Here is a 26242-nt window from a genome sequence, read left to right as displayed (position 1 = left end):
ACTGTAAGACAAGTGCACGTTTCTTAAATAGCGGATGAACCACCAACGAGCCCTTATCACGGCTCTGTTCAGGAAGTGTGCAGTTTCTTACACTGACTTGCATTGCAAGGTTTTTGTAAAATTTGCACATGAAGTCCAAGTTTACTTGAAAATTGTGCACGTTGAAGAGAAGTCAAGTTCTTGCATTGGCTGATGATTATTATCATTACCATTTCCTGGCTTAACTTTAATGATGACTGATGGGTGTGGTGTACTGACAGCAACCATCTTCACCTTTTACATTTATGTGGACATATGAGTGCAGCACCCAACTTGTCAACATGATGATGCTGCTACCACTCTCACACATCAATTGTACTATTCCTTTGACTACATCACTTTATCTCCAATGTTTTTGTAGGAGGTGACGTCCAACTCTGAGCGCAGTGAAGTCACAGTAACAGCCCGTGACCAGGACACAATCGAGGATCTGGTGTCCCGTGTGGCCTATGTCAACTCACGTGACTTCCCAACACCAGGTCGTCGCACTGTCCACGTAGCCACAACTGTCATGTAAGTAGCGCTCACAGTGACCCGTCTTGATAGCACACTTGAAATTTTCTCATAGCAGAGATGTTAGTTCAGAATGCTAAACTCAGTCAATCAGTCAACAAACCAATCAATTAAAAGGAAGATCAGTCAGTCTGCCAGTCGATGAAATAAGTCTTTCCTGTTGTCCCTTACTCCCCCAGGTGCAGCAATGGTAAGGCACAGAAGGTTCCCCCTGTAGAATCATGGGTCACCATTCTGGCAGCCGAGCAGCCGAGCATCACCATCAATGGCACGCCCAACCTGGCACGCGAGTACGAGCCTTTCAAGCAGGGCATCGAGCTGTTTGCTTCCGTCTTCATCTCAGTTGGCCGTGAACGTCCGACTACCACCCAGGCCAGCACGGCTTCCTCATCCTCACAGGTACAGAAAAAGCTGCTCTTTCTATGCAGAGAGTAAGAGCTGGCCTAGAAAATTTGTTGCCCATTTTGGCGGATTAAAAAGAAAAAAGAAATGCTTAAAAGTGAGCTAAGGACTATGCAGCGAGTGACAGAATGAAAAATGACAAGTCACTTCTACTAGGGCTTACCACAGGCGTAAATAGTCCTTGCATTACTCTGTATTCATTCTGCTAAATAGTCTCCCTAAAAAAAGAAAAACTTGACCCTTTTCATAGCCCAAATTCAGTTATCAAGTTGTTCTGTCGGAGCAAACTTTCACTGCACCAAACTCTTTGTACCCAGTGAACATATTCTACGTATTTCACAATTTTCATATAAATTATTTGTCCTGCTATGAATATTAAGTGTACTGCGTGTTTTTCTTATACTACAGTTTTGTAAAACATATGCATTGCATCCACGCTGCAATTTTGCCACAGGACAGGGAATTAATTGTGACTTTGGTTGAGCGGGAGCACAGCATCTAAAGTCCAGCCCCTCCTTTTTCGGAATGAGAATAAGCTTGAATTGAATTGATTCAATCGAATAATACGAAGAGGTAAAAAGACAACTGCGGTATATTAGAGAGCAAACGCCAGCAGCTGATTTTCTAATCAAGAATAAAAGGAACAAGCAGAATTTGCGCCGGTCATGCAATATGCAGAACAGGCAAGCGGTGCTCCATTAGTGTAACTGAATGGTTTGCAAGGAGCAAGAGAAACACTGTATAGGTTAAGGAATAAGCGACTGATTAGATTAAAAGACATGCAGGCATCCACTGGAGTCGGGTGATGCAGAGCAAGTGGAGGTTTCTGAAAGAGGTCTTTGTGCTGAAGTGGTAAACATTCAATCAGTCTATAATGTTCAATTTCTTCTGTAGAAATCTCGTAGAGATTGTTTTATGCCAAGAGGTACCAACTTGGATGAGAAGAAACTCGTTACTGAAGGAGCTGCATGGTTTTTCCAAAGTGCAGATCACCCAAAATAAATGGCTCCCTTATACATACCGGCCAGCTCTACTGCATTTTTCATGACGTATACAAATTTGGGCTCTTTTTACTATATTACGAATGTTGCATCAAGCTTTGCGAAAAATAAGTTCTTTTCACGAAAAAGCCTCGCTCGCCGGTCTCCAAACTTTTTGTTGAAAGTCTTCAGACAGTGAAAGGATGCCGGATGGGTACTTCGAGCAGGCTTATACTGGTAACTTCCTCAAGCAGGCGAAATCGGCTGCAGCAATATCGCCGAAAAAGCTTATGTGATCTAAACATAGTGTGTTTGCTTGTCAATCTTTGCACGTTTGTCAGTCTTCACTCTTCCAAGTGCTTATGTGCTGCGTCTAAAAAAGTAAACCGTAGTAATAGAGCCTGTATGTATCCCACGAAAGGTGTGTGTTCAGGGAAAGCATTTAAAAACCGAAAAAACAGCATGTGCTACAAAGTCAGTTTCACCGCGATACAGTCATGCTGTGCGGCAAAGCATACAAACACCGTGAATGCCGGTTTTGGTTCAATTTATTAGGGAAAAAAGACAAGCTGCACATTGGAATCTGGTAAATATCGTAATCGGGCAGTGTAAGCCATCGTTATTGCTTGAAAATCTTCCTAGGGCTGTCCGAAAGTAGGATTATTCAATGAGAGGGGTCGTATGTTCAATGCATTCGCTGTCACCCTAAGCTCTGCTGAGATGTACTCTGCCCGTGAAGGGGTGTCACTATCGGGGTCTAATAATTGAGGTCTGGCACATGCGTGCCGACTGTTCAAGTTCTTGTTGTCCGGTGAAGGCCAATTTTAGGATCGAAATAACAAATGTTTGGGTCCATAGAAACTTATCGGTGTCAGATGGGACCTTCGGTCGAGATCGGATTACCAGAAAAATCGAATTTACTGAAGTCGAATTAACATAACTGTGCTATACCATAGCTGCACAGTGCCTCCACCAATCTTGTCTTCCATTTATGTTATTTTTGTGCTTTCAGAAGCTCTGTCCTGGGTAAAAGTGATGCTTTCGACTCATTGGAGTACTGGTCCATCACTCTAGCTTATATTAATATTTGTCTCAAAAATCCCTGTCACTCAGGCTAGTGTTAGTAATGACAGCTTTGGGGTATAAAAATTTATCAGTCACTCGACCCTTCTGTGCAGCTGCATGGCGTTGATGTTGTACTCGTAGCCGTGAGAAGTAAACGAGGACAAAGCAACACGCACTACAAGCAAGCCGCTGTCAAAACAACAGAAAATTAGATTGATAATCTGCTCATTTTTGTTTTGTGCATAAACATTTCATGCTGCTCGAGCAAGAATAATAACGAAAACTGAAGAGCTTGTTCTTTTTGTTAATTACCATCACATTAAGCCAGCATTAAGTTAGGAGGCCAAAAGAAGCATATACAGTGCTAAAAAGCAGGCACGTCCTGTGCTACCGGGGCTTAGCGGAGAGACGAGAACTAGGAGTCGGATTCCTGATTAATAAGAATATAGCTGGTAACATACAGGAATTCTATAGCATTAACGAGAGGGTGGCAGGTCTTGTTGTGAAACTTAATAAGAAGTACAAAATGAAGGTTGTGCAGGTCTACGCCCCTACATCCAGTCATGATGACCAGGAAGTCGAAAGCTTCTATGAAGACGTGGAATCGGCGATGGGTAGAGTGAAAACAAAATACACTATACTGATGGGCGACTTCAATGCCAAGGTAGGCAAGAAGCAGGCTGGAGACAAGGCAGTGGGGGAATATGGCATAGGCACTAGGAATATCAGGGGAGAGTTATTAGTAGAGTTTGCGGAACAGAATAATATGCGGATAATGAATACCTTCTTCAGCAAGCGGGATAGCCGAAAGTGGACGTGGAGGAGCCCGAACAGCAAGACTAGAAATGAAATAGACTTTATACTCTACGCTAACCCTGACATCATGCAAGATGTGGACGTGCTCGGCAAGGTGCGGTGCAGTGGCCATAGAATGGTAAGAACTCCAATTAGCCTAAACCTGAGGAGGGAACAGAAGAAACTGGCACATAAGAAGCCGAACAATGAGTTAGCGGTAAGAGGGAAACTAGAGGAATTCCAGATCAAGCTACAGAATAGGTATTCGGCTTTAACTCAGGAAGAGGACCTTAGTGTTGAAGCAATGAACGACAATCTTGTGGGCATCATTAAGGAGTGTGCAATAGAAGTCGGTGGTAACTCCGTTAGACAGGATACCAGTAAGCTATCGCAGGAGACGAAAGATCTGATCAAGAAACACCAATGTATGAAAGCCTCTAACCCTACAGCTAGAGTAGAACTGGCAGAACTTTCGAAGTTAATCAACAAGCGTAAGACAGCTGACATAAGGAAATATAATATGGATAGAATTGAACATGCTCTCAGGAACGGAGGAAGCCTAAAAGCAGTGAAGAAGAAACTAGGAATTGGCAGGAATCAGATGTATGCATTAAGAGACATAGCCGGCAATATCATTATTAATATGGATGAGATAGTTCAAGTGGCTGAGGAGTTCTATAGAGATTTATACAGTACCAGTGGCACCCACGACGATCATGGAAGAGAGAGTAGTCTAGGGGAATTTGAAATCCCACAGGTAATGCCGGAAGAAGTAAAGAAAGCCTTGGGAGCTATGCAAAGGGGGAAGGCAGCTGGGGAGGATCAGGTAACAGCAGATTTGTTGGAGGATGGTGGGCAGATTGTACTAGAGAATCTGGCCACCCTGTATACGCAATGCCTCATGACCTCTAGCGTACCAGAATCTTGGAAGAACGCTAACATAATCCTAATCTGTAAGAAAGGGGACACCAATGACTTGAAAACTTATAGACCGATCAGCTTACTGTCAGTTGCCTACAAACTATTTACTAAGGTAATCGCAAATAGAATCAGGAACACCTCAGACTTCTGTCAAGCAAAGGACCAGGCAGGATTCCGTAAAGGCTACTCAACAATAGACCATATTAACACTATCAATCAGGTGATAGAGAAATGTGTGGAATATAACCTACCCTTATATATAGCTTTCATTGATTACGAGAAAGCGTTTGATTCTGTCGAAACCTCAGCAGTCATGGTGGCATTACGGAATCAGGGTGTAGACTAGCCGTATGTAAAAATACTGAAAGATATCTATAGCGGCTCCACAGCCACCGTAGTCCTCCATAAAGAAAGCAACAAAATCCCAATAAAGAAAGGCGTCAGGCAGGGAGATACAATCTCTCCAATGCTATTCACAGCGTGTTTACAGGAGGTATTCAGAGACCTGGATTGGGAAGAATTGGGGATAAAAGTTAAGAGGAAGCTTTAGCTCGGGCCGAAGTCCGACGCGGCCTATTCAAATACATGTAAAATGCAAAAACGTTTTTCTGAGATACCCCCTGGACTGATTTTAGTGAAATTTGTTGCAATAGAGAGAGAAAGTTATATTCTAGTGGTTGTTGGAAGCGGAATTTCGATTTAGGTTTTGAATTTTGTTAAAAGAATATTCAAAAATGTGAAAGTTCAAAAAGTATAGAAGAACGAAGTTTACAAATCAATAACTTTGCATCAAAAACAGATATCGCAGTTCTGTAAACGGCATCCATTAGACCATTGAAAGCGGACAAATTCGATATGTCATTTTATATCTTATGTGAATTTGTTACGTTGTTTACAAAGGTTCTGCAAAAGCTGTATTTCCATATTACAAAATTTTTTGAGATTCATGTATAGCATATCAATTTTGTCCGCTTTAAATGTACTATTAGATGCAATTCACAGAAGTGTATTATCGCTTTTCGTTTCCGAGTTACAGAGTTGTAAACTTCATAGTTTCGTTTTTTTGAAAATTTTCGATTTTTTCCAATTTTTAATACAACATTGAGGACCTAAATCGAAAATTCAAAACCAACAGTCACTAGATTTTAAGTTTTTCTTGTAAAGCAACAAACCTCGTCAAATTTGGTGCAGTGGTTGCCGAGAAAAACGAATTCTCTTTTTACATGTATTTAGATAGGAGCACCTGAGCTAAAGCTTCCTCTTAATAGAGAATACCTTAGTAACCTGCGATTCGCTGATGATATTGCCTTGCTTAGTAACTCAGGGGACCAATTGCAATGCATGCTCACTGACCTGGAGAGGCAAAGCAGAAAAGTGGGTCTAAAAATTAATCTGCAGAAAACTAAAGTAATGTTTAACAGTCTCGGAAGAGAACAGCAATTTACAATAGGTACCGAGGCACTGGAAGTGGTAAGGGTATACATCTACTTAATTCTACTTCTTAATTCTACGTTCTACTTAATGAGGAGGGAAGATAACCGATGGACATTAAGGGTTATGGACTGGATTCCAAGGGAAGGGAAGCGTAGCAGGGGGCGGCGGAAAGTTAGGTGGGCAGATGAGATTAAGAAGTTTGCAGGGACAACATGGCCACAATTAGTACATGACCGGTGTTGTTGGAGAAGTATGGGAGAGGCCTTTGCCCTGCAGTGGGCGTAGGGCAGGTAGTGACCGCGGATCCGGATCATGAGACGGAAATAATCAGAAGAATAAGAATGGGCTGGGGTGCGTTTGGCAGGCATTCTCAGATCATGAACAGCAGGTTGCCATTATCCCTCAAGAGAAAACTGTATAATAGCTGTGTCTTACCAGTACTCACCTACGGGGCAGAAACCTGGAGGTTTACGAAAAGGTTCTACTTAAATTGAGGACGACGCAACGAGCTATGGAAAGAAAAATGATGGGTGTAACGTTAAGGGATAAGAAAAGAGCAGATTGGGTGAGGGAACAAACGCGAGTTAATGACATCTTAGTTGAAATAAAAAAAAATAAATGGGCATGGGCAGTACATGTAATGAGGAGGGAAGATAACCGATGGTCATTAAGGGTTGCAGACTGGATTCCAAGGGAAGGGAAGCGTAGCAGGGGGCGGCAGAAAGTTAGGTGGGCGGATGAGATTAAGAAGTTTGCAGGGACGACATGGCCACACTTAGTACATGACTGGGGTTGTTGGAGAAGTATGGGAGAGGCCTTTGCCCTGCAGTGGGTGTAACCAGGCTGATGATGATGATGATGACATTAAGCCTACAGACTATGAAGCCAGGGAACACAGGAGGAGTTAGCTCTTTTTGATTGAAATGTATAAATGATGAAAAAAACATAATGAAAGTGAACATAAACACAACTTCCTGCACATGGTAGAAAACGCCACACCTTCTTCGTAACAGTCGTGCAATGCTCCACCGTTGTTCTACCATGGTGCCTACCTTCCCATGTATTTTTGGGACATTTCTAATAGATGTGTAGTTGATTTATTTAGGCCTGAGTGTTAGCTAGCGCCACTCTTGGTCATGACGGTGGATGTGAAACATACCCTCAATCACAGGCGTCACAGAGTGTGCAACCTCAAGAGCAGGCAACTGGCCATGCTGATTCACTTATCCCATCACGATGAATTAACTGGTCCACATTACCTGGACTATTTGCTATTGCAGGAGGATGAGGATGACGACGACGAAGAGGACAACCAGGTGTCACCACCCGCCGCTTCCCAGCGGCCTGGACGGCTAGATTCCTGTAGCGTGCAGGTCTACCCTCCGCTGAACCCAGACCACGAGCACTTCCAGCTGCCGTCATACATGATGGCACACCTAGGCATCCACCACCGAGAGAGCAAAGATGGACTGGTCATTTACGGTCAGTGTGCATCACTGCCTAACACAGCATGACAGAAAGCTGTGCAAGAATGACAGAAAGTTGGCAGGGATTTATGGTAGGCACGTAAACACAGACACGAGGCACATTTGTGTCTCGTTTGGGACGGCAGTTCAGAATACCCACATATAAAATACGCCATTAAGCAACACTGCTCTTTTTACCACCGTGTGTTGCCGCACACAAGCAGCGCTTCTCTCTTATCGCCTCTCTCTCTCGCTGCAGCACGTAACTGGTGAAGCTAGGCATGCCCTCCGAGATTGCAATCTCAGAGGCCACGCCTAGATGTGTTACGCCACTTACCGATGATGATGCTTGCGTGTGGCGTGCTAAAAAACCAGTGCCTCCACTTCTGTTTCTCACTGCGGCGCACAGCACTGGCTGACACAGCTAGGCGTGACCGCTGAGATTCTGTGAAACTGGCACCAGCCACCCAAGTCAAGCTGGCGCGCTCACATAGCAGGGTCACGGTACAAGAGAGCGGCGGATCAGATAGTTCCGCTTTCACGGGCCAAACGCCTTCGTGTATGCAGTCGACAGTGTTTCTGGTGCGATGCCAAGCTCTGTCGGCCGTATACTTCGACGGGTTCGCAAAATCTCACGAAAGTGAAACTATCTCCGAAAGTCACGGAGTTTGCCCAATATGGTCCCAACAGCGTAGTCGGTGCACCGTGTTGTACTCAAGCTGCATGCTCCTTGAACACAACAGGTTTAATTCACATCGTAACATGCTAGCTGTTCCCTTTGACCACGTTGATGTTTTAGCCGGTTTCACAACAATATGAGCGAACCATGTGGAAAGCACAAGTGAAAGACCGTCACATTTGGAACAGAAGGAGGCTATCGTAACGGCTGTCGTGTCACATGCTGAAAAGTCACGTTTTGCGCACACCGAACAGTCTTTTGCTGTTGTTTTATTAAAATTTAATCGGCTACACGGCCACATAGCGGTTCGGCCTGTTTAGAAAGGGCAATAGTCGGTATAACGAAGTAATTTAGATAACAGTAATTTTGACTTTCCCTTCAAATTTTTTATAACAAGGTTCGAGTGTATTGCCAAAATAATTTTTCAAAAAGACAGTACGAGCACGGATCCTACTAGCGCAATATCTACCTTTCCCATTGCTCCTCAGCATTCTCTGTTCTGAAAGAGCGAGGCAGCTCCGGTGGCAAGGCATCGCTTACGGCGTTATGGCAAGTGGGCTAACTGCAGCACCCCGCTGTATTTATGCCGTGCAGCAAACGCAGCTACACCGAACTGTAGTGCACGGCAGGGCTGGAGTGCGCACCTGCCCTCGTGTGCTCCAGTCTGGCTATGCTACATGGTGCGGACCGGCTTTAGTCCTGCACGGACAATAGGCAAATCCACATGGCGCATTCTGAAGAGCTATCAGTTTCTGAATACAAAGTAGGAGCCCGCTGCCAAGCATCTCTTGCAGATGCTAACCACCATTCCTCATAACGCGTGGCAGGTATAGCGTACATATGGTCTTGGCTTAAGTTTAATGTAGTCCGAGGCTACTTGAGTGTGCGAGACCCTACGGCTATGGCACCAATAAGCCGGGGGGCCAAAGTTTCATTCCTACGTGGCTGGGCATGACCAAGAAGCGTGAGCAGAAGATGGCCAGATTTTTCCGGAAGTGCATAATTCTTAGCGAAATTCAAAGTGAAGGTTTTTGCTTACTTCAGCCTGTTTAGTAAAGTAAGTCAATTAATACGCACAGTAACAGTAAGAAGAAGAGCACTGGTCCAAATACCTATCTTGATTGATGTCAGCTATCCGCCAATAGCAGCCGTCTGTGGGAATCTTGCATGTGATGACCTGTACAAGCCACCAGCAGCTTCAAAAATGGGTCATGAAAAAGCTGCTGTTTGAAAAGAAAGTGTTTGAGAAAAAGTTGACATTGCACACCGTTTGTGAGTTCTATGTGCTGCACACGAGTGTAAAATGTGGCTGAGTTGTTCACAACAGTGCACGCTATCTTCGGAATGTGCTTTTTCACCAAGTCTGAAGGGTAATTCAGGGCCCTTTTAAACAAATCGGCACTTGGGCTGATCAGGACAGCAAAGTCAGGGCGCACAGAAACGACTAAGCCAAATGCGGATGGAACTCTTGATCTGCCACTATACCATGCAGCCACATTGGGGGTCTTATAATCTTAGTGCGTCAAGGCTCGACAGTACGAAAGAAGTTAGTTGCAACAGTATTGGGGCCATGAAACCTGCTACTGAAAGCATGAGAGCACAGAATAGTGTGATGCAACACTTCACAAACTTACATTCAGGCTTGTGTTTCAATGATTTTAAGCCCTTGAGTTGTGCCACCTTGGGTTGATGGCATGGATGCGTTCTAAACTGTGCTTTTCGTTTTTTGCTACAGCTAATGCATGTAGAGAATAGCAACACAGGTACCCCCGGCACTGTATATACTCCAGTATATATATGCCACTTCAGGCACCAACCACAAAATTTCCATAAGCAGAGCATTCTCAAAATCCCAGCATCCATCATTTGAATCTAGGGGTGTGCAAATACTGAATAGTAGATTTCAATTCGAATATCGAGTCAAGAAAAGAAAGCCGAGTATCGTGTATCAGAAAATTTAACACAAACTTTTATGCTTCCAAATTTCGTGCAAAAATGCAGTGCTGCAGGTGCTCAGGAGGCTAATGACATTACTTAACGAGAATCTTGCTGGCCATCAGTAAGTTAGTAACGTATGAATCAAGATGTATAGTAGGCCCTACTCTTAATAAAGGGAATGTCAAATCAGTATGCCAGCACTGATAACTTGGTTCATATATGAAGTTCTGGAAAATATTTTTTGCCGATAGAATGTCTGTTGAATAGAGTCAAGTGCTTTTTTCCGTCTGAAGCTGAAGAAATAGCGAAGTTGTCCTAAATACCCCTGGGGCTCTCAGTTTAATAGTGGTCCGTACTCTGCTTAATGGCAATCTGTTGTTTAACCCTTTCGCTGTCGGACCTTTCTGGCCGTGACGCACCCCCAGTGTCGGCTTGGTTTCAGAAAACGAGCATAACAGGGAATGAACATAGGAATTTATTTTTGACTATGATTGGTATACAAATAACATAGTCAATGCGATATGCACAATTCAATGTTCTGCAGCTGTTAGTAGTCATCATCATCATCAGCCTGACTATAACATCCATTCAACATCCGAATCTGACGATGCGGAACTCATCTCTTCGTCGAGTTAGACGCTGTCCGAGTCCAAATCTGAGCTCGGCTCGTATTCTGAATCGTAAGAGTCACCGTTCCAATGAACAGACGAAGGTCTCGCGCCACTCAGCTATCCGAAAGTAACCGCGCGCAGGGAGGATGCGCTTTCAGTCGCCCGCGCAACGGAGATAAATGGGACGTTGTGTGATCAAGAAGAGGGAGATGGAAAAAGGCTAAAACAAAGTTCGAAGGGCTTTACGTTTACTGCTGCAAGTCGGAAGCGAGGGTGCGGCGAGAGAGCGAAAGCAGCAATCGAGTCACCCTTTTCGGAGAGGCAACGGCGACGCGTGCACCTGAACTTGACGCGCCGTAGCCGACGCACCAACAGAAGAAAAATAAAAACCTTCAAACCGGCGGAGATGGCAGAACAACCCTTGAACCCATAACCACACGCGCGCGACACATGATCCAGCAAACACGGAGCCACCGCGCCACTCAGCAAAAAGAGAGGGGGGCGTGGCAGTCTCACCGTACTCTTCAATACATGTACTAACACAGGTCGGGGCGAAAATACGAACTTGTAGGAAGAGTCAACAGATGGCGTGGCCAAGTCCGGGAGCGCCAGCTTTGCGCTCAGGCGCGAAATTTTGAACGCGCGATAGAGAACGTACCGGTACGTCAGTGACACTGTAGGGGGGAAGCGCGATGACGTACCGGTACGTCCGTGACAGCGAAAGGGTTAAAAAGTGTTGCTTTCCAGTTTTCTTCCAGAAAACAGGAGGGTGTTTCCATCTTTATGGCAGGACGTTTGTGGGTTATCATTAGCTCGTTAAGGCCAATCTGCGCGACAGACAAAAGTGGGGAATGTGGACCGCGTCACTCGGAACTGCTCTGTGTGGTCATCGGCGCCGCACGCATCAACCCACTCAGCGCCAGCAGTAAAGAGTCTTCAAGTCGGGAGGCCCGCGGCAAGTTCACACGACATGGGCCTCCCACTTGTCGCTAATATGTTTCTACGGGCGGCGCATCAGCGATCGGTCATTAGATCATGCACGCAGGTTAGATTGACGGCCGTTGAAGCAGCGTTCAGGTCCGCGGTCGACCAGCAAGCAACTACCGCGAGCATGCATGCTAAGTTCATCTGTACATTCCCATGTGGGTTGAGAGCTCCCAACTGTGTGGATCTACGTGCATGAACACTGAACTTGCTTATTCAATGCGATCAGTGTGCCTTCCGGTGGCTAATCAGACCAATCTTCATTCTTGCTCCATGCTTTCCACACGCGCTGCTGTTGTAGTTTCCTCTCTTTGCGTAGTATTAATGGTTTCGATTGGTCCAGTCAACCTGGTTGAACGTTGTAGTACCGATAAAGGTCGTGCACTGTCGGAACTCTGTGCATCAGCGCACCGACCACGGTCGGGTCATTCACCGAAAGCACCAATATTCTAAAAGCAAAACATTCGAGAAAGCTCATATTAGATATTCAATTTGCGAATCGGATTATTCAAACGATCGCTATTCGATTCATAATCGAATATTCAAGTACTTGCACACCCTATTTGAAATCAAAAGGATTTATACTCACTTTGTATAAGTCCCTTATGAAACATTTAAAAATTTTGCTTATGCATGTGCAAATGTAGTATTTGAGATGTGCGTGTTAGGTGCACATCACATTGATGTGTGCACTTCTTGTTTGGTTCTTCAGGAGCTGACAAGGTGCAGCACTATGAAAACGTGCTGCGGCAAATCCTGTACTTCAACAAGAAACCTGCTTACTACCTGAATCGTGCTTTCAAGCTGGTCTGCTCAGAGTTGAATGGCCGCTTTGTCAGCAATGAATACATCCAAACGGTAAGCTGACTTTGGTTCCGGGTCACCCAATGTCAAGATGTTCAGTAATGCAATGTAATAAACCTAAATTTTAATTTGGCAGCCTTAGCCTGAATGCTTCGCTTTAACAAGTACTGCTATGCAAGTACTGCAATGTGGCACCAATGAGACAATCAGCAACAGTGCAGTGAACTCTCCACAAATGTGACTCTATGGTGGTGGTGATAATTATTGGTGATTATGGTGGTGATGATGATGGTTCCAAGTTGTTTCTCCTTTAGTAAGCACATGTTTGCCCACTGAACATAAGTTTCATGAGATGCACAACATGGATATAGCGAATTATTGGCTATAACTAAGTAATCTTACAAGAATGTGCAATTATTTAATATAACAAAGTAAAGTAACAAAGTATGTGTCTCACTGATATCAGCATGTAACCAAACGTATGCTTATAAGTTATTAGAATATCGGATATAACAAAGGTTTTTTGGTGCCGTTCGTTGTGGTCCCTGGTTTCCTTTTATGAATGGAAGTTTTGCTTGGGTAAATTTATTGTAATTAAGTACCCAGTGCCTTAACACAAAATGCCACTGCCATACCTTCACGCACCTGGATTTTATTACACAATATTTGAATGCAATTAGAGGCTTATCAGTGTTCTTGTTGAGCAGTATGCTTAGACATTTCAAATCGGCTATGTAACAAAATTGTTACTGTTTGTTGAAACAAGTGCTTCTTTTTTCCATCGGATGTCCTCAGGGTTGTCATAATTTCCAAAATTAACGTCATAAAGACTGCCACTTTTATTTAACTGCTTTTAGTTGTAATTGTAATTGGCAAGCATGCTTCTAGAACCATGCATGCAAATAAAGAAAGGTACACCTTTGAAAAAGTAGACTGTCCGAAATGCCTATTAAATTTTTTGTACAATTTTTCGTACCTTTCACATTTAAGTAGCAATTAATGTTGATCGTTGCACTTCTACACCAGCCTTCTGCATCGACTATATGTATCGTCGTAGAGTGTAATGACATTAAATCAGTATGTGTTGCGGACAAACAAAACGAGAATCGAAAAGTGCAGAGTAGAACACTTCTTACATGTCTTATAAGTGATAACTAGACTGTAAGATTTCACGCCACAACATGTTCGATTGCCAAATATACATGTAGGCCCCAAAACTGAGCATGCAAGTTGAAATTACACAGACATCACACAAAGTGACGAAAATAGAAATAAAAGAATTAACACATCATAGTTAGCCTTGGCTTGTCTTCACCTTCATGTTAGATGGTGCATGTCACGCTGGCTTCGCACAAATTCTGTTCACAGAGGTGTAGCATCAGCCACCACTTGGTCTGATAACGAGCCATTCCTTTTGTGCCTTCAGCTGACGGTGATTCACCCACGGCCCGAGTCACCTAGCCAACACGAGACGGCCGCACCAGCCACTGGAGCGATGCGCACCACTCCAGCCTCACCGTCGTCCTCGCGGCCCGTGGCTCCAGCCGCACCCGCCATGGCCGCCCATGCGCAGGTGGCCTCGCACAGCGTCGAGGCCAAGCCGGCCAAGACCCACGCAGGGAAATATGTGGAACTGCTCGATGGCGGCGCGTCCGAGGCACTGGCCAAGAGCTCTGCGAGTGAGCGATGGGCTTTTGTTCTCTCGCTGCAGCAAGACGTCATTACGGCGAGACCTTTATATAAGAAATCATTGGATACACGACTAATTATACCGGATATGTGCTGGGAAGTAGCAAAGGAACAGGCGGTTTCTTACTTATTTTTTAACATTGATACCTCATGATGCCAGACTAGTTTTATAATTCGTGTGCGGTACACTAGGCTTCTGGTAATTTGACACCGGCTGATTCGATCCTGCCCAAAGGTCTCAGCTAGTGCCCGTACATTTCTATGGACTAATAACCAATACTTTCATTATGTACACCCTGAAATTGGCCTTCACTGGATAATTTGAACTTGACTGGTCAGCACAAACACACTTGGCCCCAATGGTGGCGCCAGTCAAGACTCCAGTGGCTGTGGTCTTGGCGGCACTAAGTCACTCTCACTAAGTGACAGAGACCAAACCACAGCCACTGTCACTAAGTGCCAGTGGCTGTGCTTTTGGTGGCACTAAGAGAAAGTGGGTGCATCAAATGCACATGTCCTGCTGAAAACTCCTATTTTCAGCCTGCCTTAGAGAGATTTTTCAAGCAGAAATGGTAGCTCACAGTGAACGATTATAGTATTTACCGAATTCTATTGCGTGCCATTTTTGTAAGAAAACTAGTCTGAATATTGCCTGCACGGTGCTGTCGAATGCAAAAATAAAGCTGCGTTCACAGCGTTCACAACAGCCTACCACGAGAGCCAGCCCAGCCAACTTCATCAGCATCGTTTTCGCAAGACGTTGACAGAACAAGCTCTTGCATACAACCTGCCACTTCCAGTCTTTCGTGACCAAAGCTCATTCAAAAGCAAAGTTGTCCTACTTGCTAAGCTAGCCGCAACAAGTCACGTCACATGTTTTTGGCATTTCGGAGGATTGCATGCATCGCAGAACAAACTGGTGAAATGGTTAGTCTAGGTGTGTGCCACCTTCTCGTTTACATTTGTTGCACAGTTGTTTGGTAAATGCAGAATATCAAACGTGCAGTGGACTGTAGGGAGGATTAGCATGTTGTGGTCCCTTAGACACAGATAAAGGGCTGTCTGAGAGTGATATGACTGTAGACGTTAGGCGTAAATAAATTTGCCTTTGTGGGAGATACGGGGTTCTCCTCCGTACTCTCGGGACAAAGGAACGACAACACAGTAGTGCAAACAGTCACAAGGGCATTTATTGCACCTTTCATAGATCAATGCCAGCTAGCCGAGTTGCTATCCCCAAAACATGCCGATGGGCGCGCGACAAATCTAGAAGTCCGACTCACCACGACCGCAAAGCGAGCAAATATGTTCGCCCCATGCTGGATCCCAACGCCTGGTCGTTCGCGTGTACAGTCACGCCAACGGTGTCCAAGGCGGCCACGCGAGACGGTCTCGCAGAACCATGGATTGGCGCGCGCGCGCGGTACGTCCGGCGCTGTTCGCCGACCCGCCGGGAAAGCGGGTCGCTCCACCCGCGGCACGGCACGTCCGTGCTGCTTGCTGTCTCCAACCCAAGAGGCCAAGCGCCTTCCCTTTCGGCGCCCGAGTAACCCCGCTGCGACAGTCGCGCCATCTCTCGCACCACGCTTGTACCACGCCGCGGGCGCCAGGCCACGCGAGCCGTGCGGGAAAACAGCATATCAGGGGATGCGCTATGCGGGAAAAACATCAGGGGACGCGCGAGAGTCGCGCATCCCCACATCTTCTGTCAAGTTTAGGTTCGCAGGTTTCATCTTTCTGTGATTGCCGAAATCGGAGGCACGCTAAATTTTTCATGTTAACAAATCGGGTGCACATTAGCTTTCTGCTTTGCTCAGGAGCTACAGTTTTCAACTTTGAATGCATAAAAAAGTGCGTCACACTCAGTTTGAGGGCTTGAACTGGGAAAATTCTGCTAAAATATGTTTCAACATTTTTTTGTTGTTCTGTCTCTTGCTTAATTAAATCACTTTTGTCAGTCATATTGTCATACTATATATTATCGGTCAAACTTGTCAGGGTCATATTAACGGATGTCGACTGCGTTGCTTCACTGTTTTCTCATCATTTCTTTGCAGAGGTTGGTATTCTCTTTTTTTTTTCCATGCAGGCCATGCAGTGACCATCATCATAGTGGTGTGTGTTGGCTTCCTGGTGTTCATGATTGTGCTCGGCGTGATCCGCATTCGTGCGGCGCACCAGCACCAGCAGCACCGGCAGGGCAGTTCGCGCCTTCGTTCGGGGGACGATCAGGACCAGGAAATGGCCTGGGATGACTCCTCCCTCACGATCACCGTGAACCCCATGGACGTAAGTGCTTCACTCACTGGCGTAAAGTATGTCGGGACTTTGGCGGGACTGTTCTTCTGTCCCGCCGAAAGCACACCCTTCGTCCCCTCCCTGTCTCATGAGTTCGGTTCGTCTTTCAGCAAATAACCGAGGATCGGGAAGGCCGTCGCGGCGTGGGTGCTAGCACTGGCAGCGGGAGCAACAACGGCCGCCGAGCTGCGGCCGAGGAGGAGGACTCCGACAGCTCGGACGACGGCAGCAGCTACCACGAGGAAAGCGAGGAGGAAGAGGGGGCTCCCCCGGAGAAGGCCAAGGCTAAAGGGGACCTCGAGTGGGACGACTCGACCTTGACCTTTTAGAGCGAGAAAGAGAGAGAGAGATGGCGTGCCGCCTTCGCAGCACGTGTCTTGCATGCCCACCACAGTGGTGAAGAAGGCAACAGTCCCTTCTGTTTCTCTTTCGTTCGTTTCTTCTCGTTGTTGGCCTCCCTCGAGGCCTCGGTGATCCGTAACGTCATTGCATGGTTGCAAAGGCCAAGTAGTGCTTCAAACGGGGGCCCTCAGAATGTAGGAAAGAGCAAGTGCACGTAGGCCTTTCTCCTCTGTGCGTCGTCCTGTTTGCAGCACTGTTCGGTGCCTGCATCGCGCCCTGACTAGCGTGGGCAACTCAGCGCCCCGTTTCGATTCACAGTCGCACTGCAACAGCAGCGCAGTCGGCAAGGATGCAGAAAAGACATGTGGCCCCTTTTTGCCCGTGCTGCCGTTGCAGTGCTTTTTCATATTGAAGGCGTTGCGGATCCCGAGCTAGCCCCTAAAGCTGCATTGTTGCAGTGATTCAGAATGCAACCTAGTGTGCTGACCGGGAAAGGCAAGAAGTGGATCTTTCTATTCTTCAGCCGGAAAAAAAAGAAAAGAAAACAAAAGAGGATCGCACCACTTCTCAGTGCAGCTGGCTGTCCAGCTCAGTGCTGCTTCCTTTGGAATGTTGGTAGTGAGTGCCATGTGAGTGATGCGTACACGCAGTGGCACTGCGAACAGCTGTGTTCAACTCTCTCTCCTGTCTTGCCTGTGTGAGAAAACTGTGCAACGAAAGCCTTCTGTGGCTGTGAGCTCAGAAGTTTCTTGCGGAAGTACACCCTCGGTCGAGTAGCCCACTAGGTAGGATTCTAATCACTGTACCAGGATTTCGTCAGCTTCTCCTCTTGACACAGAAAAGTGACAGACATGTACACTTTCTCGCTCTCTCTTGGCTTCTTTTTGAAAACTACACTCGAAGCTTTGGCATCATGTGCAATTCATATAGCTTCTGCATATGACACCTACTGTGCTGCACGCATCTGCAATTCCGGTGGAACAGAAAATTACCGAACAGAGCTTGAAGCAGCGCACAATGCTTTGGTTGCAGCAAATGGGGAGCCAATAGATAGCTCGGACATAGAGCCACAGAGTTCTCCAGCATATACTGGTTCTGCTCTACAGAACAATCGGGAACCCCTGTGTGGGATGCGAGTTGGTTTTGGGGAAGAATATCTGCTGGCAGCAGAGAGAATGTTACGTATTAAGAAAGAAACAAGGTCATTAATTGGCTTTATCGTTTAATTGGGCGTGCAGAAAACTGCTCTTTTCATTCTGGCAGATGTTCTGTCTGCTCACTGCGCCCTGTTCTATTTTGTCTCATTGACTTCTTTAATTGAGCATCCCGGTGTTTTCTCTTTGTCTGCATGACAGCATGTCTGTACTTGGTTGTTCGGCTACTGCTGTGCAGAGAAGCCTGTGCCCCCCGTACCTCTGAATGAAAACTTTTGACGGCCCTTTTATGCAGCAAAGCCACGTTTAGTGTCTGGAGATGGAGAACTCTGTGCCTGCTCGCACGTGTACAGACCCTTAATGCGTAATACATACACACTCACACTGGGCCACTTGGTGTTTTGGTTCCCCTCTTATTTTCCTCACGTTGTTTTACCGACATTGCTACCTTTCCCTTTCCTCGCGAGAAATCTTTCTCTAGGGCTGCTCCATTTCTGAGAGCACGTCTGCGTGAAAATTTTTTTGTAGGAATTGTCAAAAAGGACAAACTGAGACTTTTGTTTGCCCATTAGCTGTCAGTGACATTGGTGGTTGATACGAGATAACTGGGTCAACCTGCCGATCGCCAAAGCCTTAGAAGATGCCGGCTCGCTTCAATTTGTAGGTACACAATAGCACAGGCCTTGCACTCAGGCAAGCAGGGAACTATTGAAAAACTAAGAACAGCTTATTCAATTTGCTGCCACCAAGTCATCTTAAGCATTTTGGATCTGTAGTGTCAGATGTTTCAGCTGAAAGGATGTGCAATCTGCATAGCTTTTAATCTTTAAGCTTGCAATCTGGCCATTATGCAGTTGCGACTTCTCTTTTTATTTGTTCCTCAATTAATCAGCCTGCTTGAAGGAAAAATACAAAGAAACTATCTTTTGTATACTGGCACTTACGAAAGAGAGGTTATCCTGTCTGACACAAACATTTCAATGCATTACTCCACAGCCTTGCTGACCGCCAGCATATTTTTCACGGGGCGCACATCAACTTTCAACATGTCGGTGTTTCTTTCTTTTGTTTCTCCCTTCAACTCGTTTTTGCCTTCGTCTCCCGGTATTGTTCCTTGTGAAGTCAGGACTGATCACAAGTGTGCGGTGGTCCTTCCTGCCTCCCTTTTTTATACCTTTTGCTTTCCAGATTTATATTTATTCGCGAGTGCTCTCGCGCTACTAGCAGCGAGCCAAAGAGCTTGCTTTCTGGCCGAGTGAACCTTTCCTTTACTTTTCTTCCCCCAACCCACCCCCCCTTTTATTCTCAATCTTTAGAAATGGCAGTTTCTTTCAGGTGTAGGGTTAATTTGTCACGACATTTGAAGGACTGCAAACCAACACGCAGAACCTAACAAGTCACACACATTGTTTGACACCAGGCGCTGTTTGTAGTTGCACACAGGCTCCCGATAAAGCTCCGCAGTTTTCTGTTTTTTCCCAGAAATGTTGGAAACGTTCCAAGCGTGAGATAGGAGCTACAAACAGCCGAGTTGGATGCTGTCAGTGGCTGTGTGCTATTACAGCTTGGCTTCGACTTCTATGATTTCGTTTTCTATTAGATTTTTTGTCAAGTCTAATGATTTATAAAGAGACAGGAAAGTGTGAGAGTCGAGAGAAAAAAACTGTAAACAGAGCATTTGTACTTCAAGTTTCTACCATTGTAATGTGTCTTCTCTCTGCAAATGTGCATGCACTTACACATATATTCAAGCTAAATTTTTCTACGGTGAATACTGGTGAAATGCATGGCAAATTAACAACAGCAGTATTGTGTTACTGGTATAGCGACGTCATCAGCTTCTTTGATACCATTGAAGGAAGCCTTGATTGTTTGTTGCATTTTACTCGTGCCTGCTACAACCTTTTCTTTCTTCTCCTTCCCTTTTCTTCACCCCCCCCCCTTTTCTTTATTCCATGCTGGTCTGTCAGGGATAGACCATGGAACTTTGGTTGTGGTTAGTTATGCCGAAATGGAAAGAAGGGCCAAGAACGTTGTTTCAGTGAATAGCCTGACCACTCAGTAGTGAGTGAGTGCGTCACTCGGATCCTAGCTGGAACGAGATAGCTGAGCAGCACAAATGGGAATACGCTCGGAGCTTTTCAGTGTGGGTGAGCGTATCGAATTGTGTGCTTTCACAACCGACCCCTTCCAAAAAGCATATAGTTGCATTTGTTAAAGCAGTCTTGCTGCATGGCTGATGAGTGAGCTCTCTTGTTTTCATTATTTTTGTAATGGTGTTTTGGAAGAGTTTCTTGGATTAGCTGGATTACTCTACAGCCTGCCTCTCTCTCTCTCTCTCTCTGTTTCTTTCTTTCCTTGTACAAGGCCGTCTGGGCGCAGCACTTTCGTGAACCTATTAACTGCCCGCCGACTCTTTTCCTTTCACTGTGTCACGCTCGTCCCACTTGCTTGGTTCTATACAGGTTGAGAAGAGGAAAGGACTTGGTAGAGACGTGCATACTTCAGTACTCGCGTCAAACTGCTGTCGGCATTTGCAGCTTTCTGTGCACGATAAATTCAAATGAGGCCCGTGTTAGTTATTCCCTCATTTGCCTGCCTAGGCGTCAGTAGACTCAATTTTTCACAGAATGGGAGGATGTTATGAGAACAAAGATTTTATCCTTTTTCTGAATTTTTTTGCCGATATTAAAACTGACTTCCTCTACACTGGAACATAAAGATGTCTGCTTTTTCTTTTGAACAGGCATTTGTTTGTGATTTTACCATCCTCATGCCAGTGGCATGTCTTCTTTGCCACTGCTCTTCTTTTTTGGCAGCTTCTGTCTTCTTTTTTATTTTCAACTTAATTGGGGCATTTTTTGATGCTCAAGAACAAATTTACTTTCAATGTTTTGTAAATTACCATCAGTTTGCTGGTGTAGCCAGTCACATGTGATGGCTGCTGTCTGGGCGATTACAGAAGCTTTTATTCTGTTCACTGAGCTTTTGTAAGTTTTCAGATCACGTGGGAAGTTGGGTTTTCGCAGAATTAGCATACGGGAACCTGCAGTGCAAAGCTGTGCACTGTACTTGAACGTAGGTTTAATGACAGGTACTGTGCTTTAATTGCACCTCCACTGGTTTAGTTGGTGCGATTTGTTGTGGTTGTAGCCTTTTTGAAAGCAACATCTGTGTGCAAAAAATCTTTTGTCTTGTCATCACCCTTTTCCCAAGTGCTGATGTCGCTTGAGTAACGGGAACAAACATGTTTCCCATATCTTTGTATCTTTCTTTTTTTTTCTTCCAATCTTAAGGTATTTTTTTTTCGTCAGCTGGGACTGTGCTTTTATTGGCATCTTTATGACACTTTTCTGCCATGTTGTCCAGCATCATACTTCAGCTGTTATATTTGAGCTGCACTTGTTGTCATCATCCAGTGCGTGTAGGACATCTTTAGGGTTTTGCACACACCACTGCTGTTTTTTGTCCTTCGCATCTTGTTGTTTTTGATGTGTGTTTCGCTTTCTCAAGCCTTCAAGGGTTGTTTGAGAGTGTGTGTGGAAGCAGAAGACGACAGGGCACGCGTTTCTTGTTTTGTCTGAGTTGGTCGTTGAGTTGTTCTTTGTTGCTTGTGGTCTAGAACGTGGGCCGTTTCATGTCGGCAGCTTGAGAGAGCGAGACCTTTACCGTGCCATAGTGCAGACGACTGCTGAGTTCAAATATACTTGTCATTTAACAGAGCTGAGAAGAAGAAAACTACAGCCACACGAAAGTCAGCCATTGTGGCTCCTTTCCTCATTTTTTTTTACTTCTTCTACTAATTAGCTCGTCAAGGAGTTTGCCAGAGTACACATTCTGTATACTAACATTCTATTGATTTCACCCACTGCCCTTGCAACGTCAGAGTGTCTTTTTCCATTGCTGTCATGTTGAAAAATATGGTATCCCTAAGCTTGCTTACATCTTTCTTTTTTATGTACGATGGTCTCCATGCATTGATTTTGTTGTTGCCAAACAATGTCGTCGTACGAGTGCACTTACTTACACCCACTACACTTGGCCTTGGCTTGCGAGTGCGGGCCACAGTTTTGTTTCTCCCCTGTCATTGCATAGCACTAAAGGAGAAAGCAACATATCTACTACTACTACCAGCCGGCTTTCCGCTGAATGTCCCTCGAGCGTGAAGAGGAGCTGCCTGGATCGAGCGACATGGATTTCTTTTGTTGGTCTTCAAGGCGCTCTTGCTTGGCTGTTTGATGTCTGTGGTCGTCGTCACCACCTTGAGTTGTCTGTTTTGCGCATAGCGATGGCATCTAACTGTCGATGGTTGCCAGTATCTGGAGCCTAATTGAGTCGCCGCTTGTATAAATGCACCATTTCCCCCCCGCCGCCTATCTGCTTTTCCTTCTCGCTTGTTGCCCGAGCTCTTCTATTCCATAATGTTTGCTATTGTACGTATCATCCAGACGGATTCACTTGCTGCTGGCCCCAGCAGAGTTGGAGCGTTTTGCATCAGAAGTGCGCGGACCGCCTTGACTGCAGGCACGCATTGCGCGGTCCACGACGAGCCGCAGCTCAAAAGCGATGAAAAACACACTCATCGCTTTTGCGCTTCGTTAACCAGGGGGTGCCTTCTGCATTATCATTTCTCTAGGGCTGCAACAGCTGGCATTGCAGAAATCTGTACACACAAGCATTCCGAAGAAACGGCAGGTGGTCTGGTAATGCGTGACATGCTTTGTGCCAGTAATGCCACCCAAAGTCAACACTGGGGCCAGCAGCTTGTTACGGAGAGCTCTCGTTTTTCAGTAAAATTGTGCCACAAAATATCTTTTTTATAATCTTCGTATGCTTTTGTTGTATTTCGGCAGTTGGTACATGTAACTATAGGGAAGAAAGAGACGGCGTTGCCTATTGTGTAGTCTATACATTTCTGTCCTTTTTTTTTTTCCTTGTGTTTGTGCTAATTGTATGCTCGAGAGTCAAAACTGAGACATTCCATGCAAAGGTGAAAAGGGCTGTTTTTCGTTTGTTTGGCAGGGAAAACCATTTGAGTATGCTAAGATGTGAACCATGGGGCTTTAGGCCCCCTTTATTTTTTAGCGTACGGGATGGACACACCAGCCCCTGATTTCAAAGGGAAAAAAAAAAAAAAAAACAGAAGAATGTGCCGTTTAATTCCTTTTTTCTCTGAGAATGAGTGTGTCTTCTGTCCTGTACAGCGTGTCATTCGTGATATGTATGTATAAATATACATATAATATAATAATGCAAATTGTAGCCTCGTGTAGGAAAAATCCTCTTGAACTGACAAATATTCTGTACCAGCTGATCACTTTGATTGCAATAAATACCACATGGTTGTCCCACTCGCTGTCTTGGTGTGTAGCCTTCTGGTACTGCCAGTGTACTGAAACGAATGGTAATCTGAAAAGTAATGAAACAGCATTTCATGCTTGAAGGGGCCCTAAAACTCTTTTTGAACATGGTAAGCAAATGAGCCAGTCTGTCGTAAAGGCTGCTGTGAATATGTGAGCCAAATCTTACGCACTGCATGCAGCAGGGAATTTACAATCTCATGTCAAACCTAGTGAAACATTGCTTGCTCTTGCTTCCGCAGTGCCGTCGTGCAATGTCGTTGCAAGCGGCTGGACCCATCAACGCTATTGGCTTATTTCGTGATTGCGAAAGCATTCTCAATAATGCATACAATTGCCAAGTGTGATTTAAGGAAGTGAAACATATATATGTCGGCGACCTCAAAAGAAACAGAAAATTCATTTGATCTTTGCACTGCTGGTAGCTGGGTCTGCTATGCACAGCCTCCAAGATAGCAGTGGAGCGCTGCGTGGCGTAGTCTACCGCGGCCAACATGGAGTGCCAAGATGAGCCCTTTTACCATATTGCACCACCTAGACACTCAAACTTTTGGCCGTTGCTTTGCCGCCTTGGTTTCTCCCCTGCGTAGCTTCCGGCACGCTAACAGTGAACAAAATACAGAGAAAGTCGTGTGTCGATACAATAACTTCACTTGTACTTGTCCCATTTGATGTTTTCACAGCATGAGATTCATGAGACGACATCCTTCAAGAGGAAGCTTTAGGCCGGGTAGTCCTATCTAAATACATGTAAAAGGAGAATTTTTTTTTCTCGGCAACCACTGTAAAATTTGATGAGGTTTACGATTTAAAAGAAAAACTTCGAATCTAGTGACTGTTGCTTTCAAATTTTTGATTAGGTCATCAATATTTTATTAAAAATGGGGAAAGAACAAAAATTTTCAGAAAACAAAACTATCAAGTTTACAACTCTAACTCAGCAAGAAAAATGATATCACAATTCTGTGAATTGCATATAATGGTACATCTAAAGCAGACAAAATTGATATGTTAACATGAATCTAAAAAAATTCAGTAATATGAAAATACAGCTTTCGCAGAACCCTTGTACACAACGTAACAAATTCACGTAATATATAAATTGACATATCGAACTTGTCCGCTTTTAATTATCTAATGGATGCCATTTACAGAACCGCAGTATCTGTTCTTGATGCAGAGCTATTTATAAACTTTGTGCATCTATTTTTTTCAATCTTATGAATCCTTTAAAATTCTTTTAACAAAATTCAAGGCCTAAATTGAAATTCTGCTTCCAGCAGTCGCTAGAATTTAGTTTTCTCTCTCAAAGGCAACAAATTTCATTAAAATCGGTGCAGGGGTTATCTCAGGAAAGCGTTCTTGCGTTTTACATGTATTTGAATAGGCCGCATCGGAGATGAGTCCGAGCTAAAGCTTCTTCTTAATAGTGAAGCCATTCTGTTATTAGTTAGCAAAGTGTTTCAGGGACTTTTGAAATATGTCTATGCACAACTGATATCTGCTGTATCGCTCTGGTGAGCACATCATCCGGATAATGGGCTTATACCTGCCACATCTTTACAGATGCTGCTACTCTATTGAAGAGTGAGAGGACACTATTTCTTAGTTATAGCCATGGTTTTATCTATGGTCACAAGCACTGCACACCTATGGAAGCCCAGCGCTCTGATAATACAACTTCAAGCCATGTACGACACTGTGGAGGCTGCTACGTCTTAAACTACACTCACACACTTGGATATCTTCACGAATTCCATAATGGCTGTTGAAGAACTCGACGAGGTTCACAGGGCAGCGGAAATCTGCGAGGCGATACACATCCTGTATTGCAGTACAGGAGACATATTCTGGGACCATCATTTTCGGCGATAATACCGCCTCGGCCACCAGGCACGCGCTGGTTGAGCAAAATCAGATGAGCTGATTGTCTGGTTGGGCACTATGTCACGCGAAGGTGATAGTATCGCCTAACGTGGTTGTTCGAGAATATGTCTCCAGGTGCCTGCATCAAGGTACACTGGATTCAAGGCCATGCTGCGAACCCTCACAATGCTGCTGCTGACCAGCAGGTCCTCCCAATCCCGACCCTTCCTCAATCCCTCTCCCGTCTCAACTCCTCATTGCACTCAGCTGCACCCCACCATGCATCTGGTCCCTCCTCTATCACCTTACTAGTGTGGAGGAGGTTGTACTTGAGAAGCTGTGAGTTGGGTTTACCCTTATAAGAATCCCAGGCTGGCCCTTATACCTGTACTTAGAACGGGGCTCACTTTACACTGGGGGCATTATGTTCAAACTGCCCCCTTCCAGTGATCAAAGCAGACGCCTGCCTCTTAATATTGTCTTGTCCAGGCTTGCAAGCGGTCATGGCTCCTACGATAAACTGGCCTCCACTACAGTTCCATGAGCAGCCATGATCGGTGGATACATAACAAATACCACAAACTGCTTGAATTTATACACAACACGAGCCTCGCAGCATACATGTAGTACACACAAAGCATTATGCTTTAAGGCGAGACTTCACCGTAATAAAATAAAAACAATTAAAGGGCACCTAGGTGTTTCTATGTGGGTGAATGCAAAAGCATTGCAACGTCTCTCTGATAACGACTCATTTTACAAAACATAACAGTATTGTTTTTAACTCACTCAAGCAATGTTACAGAAGTAAACTTATACTTTCCAATTACGCACGCACGTGTTTGAGTCGTTTCCTTCGCAATAACCTCCATCATCCTGGAAATTTGGCTGAGAAGCCATGA

General features: G+C 45.0%; 1 protein-coding gene across 1 annotated transcript in view; it reads left to right on the top strand.

Annotated features, from left to right (window-relative positions):
* Cals (calsyntenin 1) overlaps positions 1–23465 on the top strand; it is a 244140-nt gene extending 220675 nt beyond the window's left edge. Inside the window, exons 11-17 of the mRNA XM_050186674.3 lie at positions 401–552; positions 732–951; positions 7430–7631; positions 12540–12685; positions 14058–14310; positions 16410–16609; positions 16729–23465. Coding sequence (XP_050042631.1) covers positions 401–552; positions 732–951; positions 7430–7631; positions 12540–12685; positions 14058–14310; positions 16410–16609; positions 16729–16947 — 1392 coding nt within the window. The 3' untranslated portion in view covers positions 16948–23465. The remainder of the gene's footprint in view (positions 1–400; positions 553–731; positions 952–7429; positions 7632–12539; positions 12686–14057; positions 14311–16409; positions 16610–16728) is intronic.
* Positions 23466–26242: the final 2777 nt, after the last annotated feature.

The sequence above is a fragment of the Dermacentor andersoni genome, chromosome 3 (assembly GCF_023375885.2).
Source record: "Dermacentor andersoni chromosome 3, qqDerAnde1_hic_scaffold, whole genome shotgun sequence".
NCBI lineage: Eukaryota > Metazoa > Arthropoda > Arachnida > Ixodida > Ixodidae > Dermacentor > Dermacentor andersoni.
Note: the sequence above shows the minus strand (reverse complement) of the source record. Positions and strands in the feature narration are given on the sequence as shown.